At 49.7% G+C, this 2,811-nt stretch overlaps 1 protein-coding gene across 1 annotated transcript; it reads right to left on the reverse strand.

The window, feature by feature from the left end:
• Positions 1 to 1,689: 1,689 nt before the first annotated feature.
• LOC140897096 (olfactory receptor 10D3) lies at positions 1,690 to 2,607 on the reverse strand. Its single transcript, XM_073309402.1, has one exon. It carries the CDS (start codon positions 2,605 to 2,607, stop codon positions 1,690 to 1,692), a length of 918 nt encoding a protein of 305 aa, XP_073165503.1.
• Between the last annotated feature and the right edge of the window lie 204 nt (positions 2,608 to 2,811).

Below are 2,811 nucleotides of genomic sequence, written 5' to 3' on the forward strand. Positions count from 1 at the left end.
CGTTCCCTGTTGCTGGGTTCTGGGGGGAGGGGGATGTTGGTGGCTGAGCTAGGGGGTGCCCCGTGGCTCAGTCCTCGGGGGAGGGGAGTACTGCTGTCTGGGCCGGGGGGGTGCCCTGCAGCTTGGCCCTGGTGGGATGGGAGTGCAGGTGACTGGGCTCTGAGGCCTCCACACAGCCCCCTCCAATGCCCCCCACCTGGAACTGGTTTGTTCTAGGGGTTTCTTTAACTCTCTACTTCTGGGGGAATCTTTTTTGCTGTTGTCTGTATTGCTGACATACTTGTTGTCAGGTATTTTGAAATAAATTACCAAAATAATTGAAAGGAAGTGATTATATTGTGATATTTTCACAAATGAAATATGCAGATTTTTGCAGAATTTTAAACTATTATGCACAGATTTTTTAAAATTTTTGGCACAGAATTTCCCCAGGAGTAGATGTTGGGCTCCCATGTGCTGTTCTGCAGGGAGAAGGGCCAGGAGCCTGGCTCATGGTATCTACCCCACGTTCCTTTCACGTTTTTTATTTTATTATTTTTTCATGTCAAGGCCACAAGGTTAAAACCCACATCCGAGGAGTCAGTGATCATTCTGAACAGTGCATTATTATTTCTGTTGTATGGAAGGCCTGGAGGCCCAGTTGCAAGGGATGCTACACTGACACAGTGAGAGACAGCACCAGCCCCGAAGAGTTTACAAGGGAAATGGGTGGGAGAACAGAATAATTCTTACCACAGTCTCTCAGATGGGGAACTGAGCACCAAAGAGATGATGTCTTTTGCCTCACTTCCTGCCTAGCCCTCAGAAACCCTGGCATGAATGTATTCGCTGCCTGCCTCACCCAAACACTGGGTAATTTCATTAACTTAATGCATCACCTGAACCCTAGCATCACCCAGCTGCCCTACCTCAAACCTTTGGCCTTTTCCCTGACCCTAACACTAACCCTAGGAAAACACCAGTGTCCTCCTCCCTCACCCTGGGAAAACTCCACTGACGTCCCTCTGAACTCCAACCCTGGAATAGCTCCTCTGACCTCCTCCCCAGTTGGGATCAGGATCTCTGGGTAAGGGGGCGCAAGCAAACAATGTGTATTTTAATGTAGCTGAACGTACGCACATACATCTAGGAACAAAGAACCTAGGTTGCACTTATAGGACTGGGGACTCTCCTGGGGAGCCATGACTCTGAAAAACATTTGGGGTCGTGGTGGAGAATCATCTGAATGTGAGCTCCCAGTAGGATGCTGGGGCCAGAAGAGCTAATGTGACCCTGGGATGCATAAAGGAGGAATCTCAAATACAAGGAGAGAGGCGATTTTACCTCCCGTTTGGCCCTGGTGTGACCGCTGGTGGTACACTGTGTCCAGTTCTGGTGTTCACAATTCCAGACAGGTGCTGATAAATTGGAGAGGATTCAGAGACGAGCCATGAGAATAACTGAAGGATTAGCCCTAGCAATGATGTAAGTATGGTGATTTCAAAGGAGTTCCGCCAGCAGAGAACATGAAGTGAGATTTCTAAATGCAACGTGAATTGGGTTTCCAACTCTCACTCTTTCCATGGGAGTTGGGTACCTACAAGCCCTTTATGCCTTTTAAAATCTCCCCGTTTCTTCCAATAATTTAATTCCCACAAGACTAAGGGGGAAGACATTCCATTTCAGCTAGAAATTATTGCTGGGCTGCCTTTAGCCACCTTTCATTCTCCTGAATGCTGCCTTGACTTCCTTATTCCTCAGTGTATAGACCACCGGGTTCAGCATCGGGGTGACCACATCACAAAAGATCTGAATGGGGGTAGCCAGCACCTTGCTCAGGGACGGCTGGGTGTAGAGGAGGGCACAGGGCCCAAAGAAGAAGCATACTACCGTCAGGTGCGATGCGCAAGTGGAGACGGCTTTCAAACCTTCCTCTGCGCTGCGCATTCTCACCACGGAGGCAGCAATCCTGACGTAGGATGTGAGGATGAGGAGGAAGCAGGTCGTGGGCACCATGCCAGTGTTGGTGAAGGTCACGGTCTCGATGATGTATGTGTCTGCACAGGCCAGCTTGACCACCGGGAAGATGTCGCAGAAGAAATAGTCCACCACATTGGACCCGCAGTAGGGCAGCGTGAAGGTCAGGCTGGTGAGGATGGTGGCGTGGAAGGAGCTGGTGATCCAGGTGCCGGCGGCCAGGAGGGCGCACACCCTCCGGTTCATGATGAGCAGGTAGCGCAGGGGGTGGCAGATGGCCATGTACCGGTCGTAGGCCATGACGGTGAAGAGCAGGCACTCGGTGCTGCCCAGGAAGTGGTAGAAGAAGACCTGGGACATGCACCCGCCCAACGAGATTGTTCTACTCTTGGCCCAGAGGTTGGCCAGAAATTTAGGGGTGCTGATGGAAGAGAGTCCGAGGTCTAGAATGGAGAGATTGCAGAGGAAGAAGTACATGGGGGTGTGCAGACGGGGGTCAGCAAGGATGGCTGAGAAGATGAGCAGGTTGCCCAGCAGGGTGCAGAGGTAGAAGGATAAGAAGGTGACAAAGAGGATGGTCTCAAGACCTTTGGTGTTGGGGATCCCTAAGAGAATGAATTCAGACACCACAGTGCAATTCTCCATTTCCATGCAAGATGGCATCATTCCTGGAGACAAAGATTATGCAACCAGATTAGCAATCTCAATAAATCATTGTTTATTTATCTCTTTGCACCCCACAAGCTTTAATCACAAAAGGTAAATCTTTCTAACCAGCCTAAGTTTGGTGAAAGTGAGTGGAAAGTCATGACTCTTATATTTGGTTGATTCTGTACAATTCTACTCGATTCTATT

The sequence above is a fragment of the Lepidochelys kempii genome, chromosome 13, assembly GCF_965140285.1.
Source record: "Lepidochelys kempii isolate rLepKem1 chromosome 13, rLepKem1.hap1, whole genome shotgun sequence".
NCBI lineage: Eukaryota > Metazoa > Chordata > Testudines > Cheloniidae > Lepidochelys > Lepidochelys kempii.

Excerpts from the sequence above, each read along its gene's own strand:
- LOC140897096 (XM_073309402.1), bottom strand. The coding sequence starts at position 2,607 with ATGGAAATGGAGAATTGCACTGTGGTGTCTGAATTCATTCTCTTAGGG.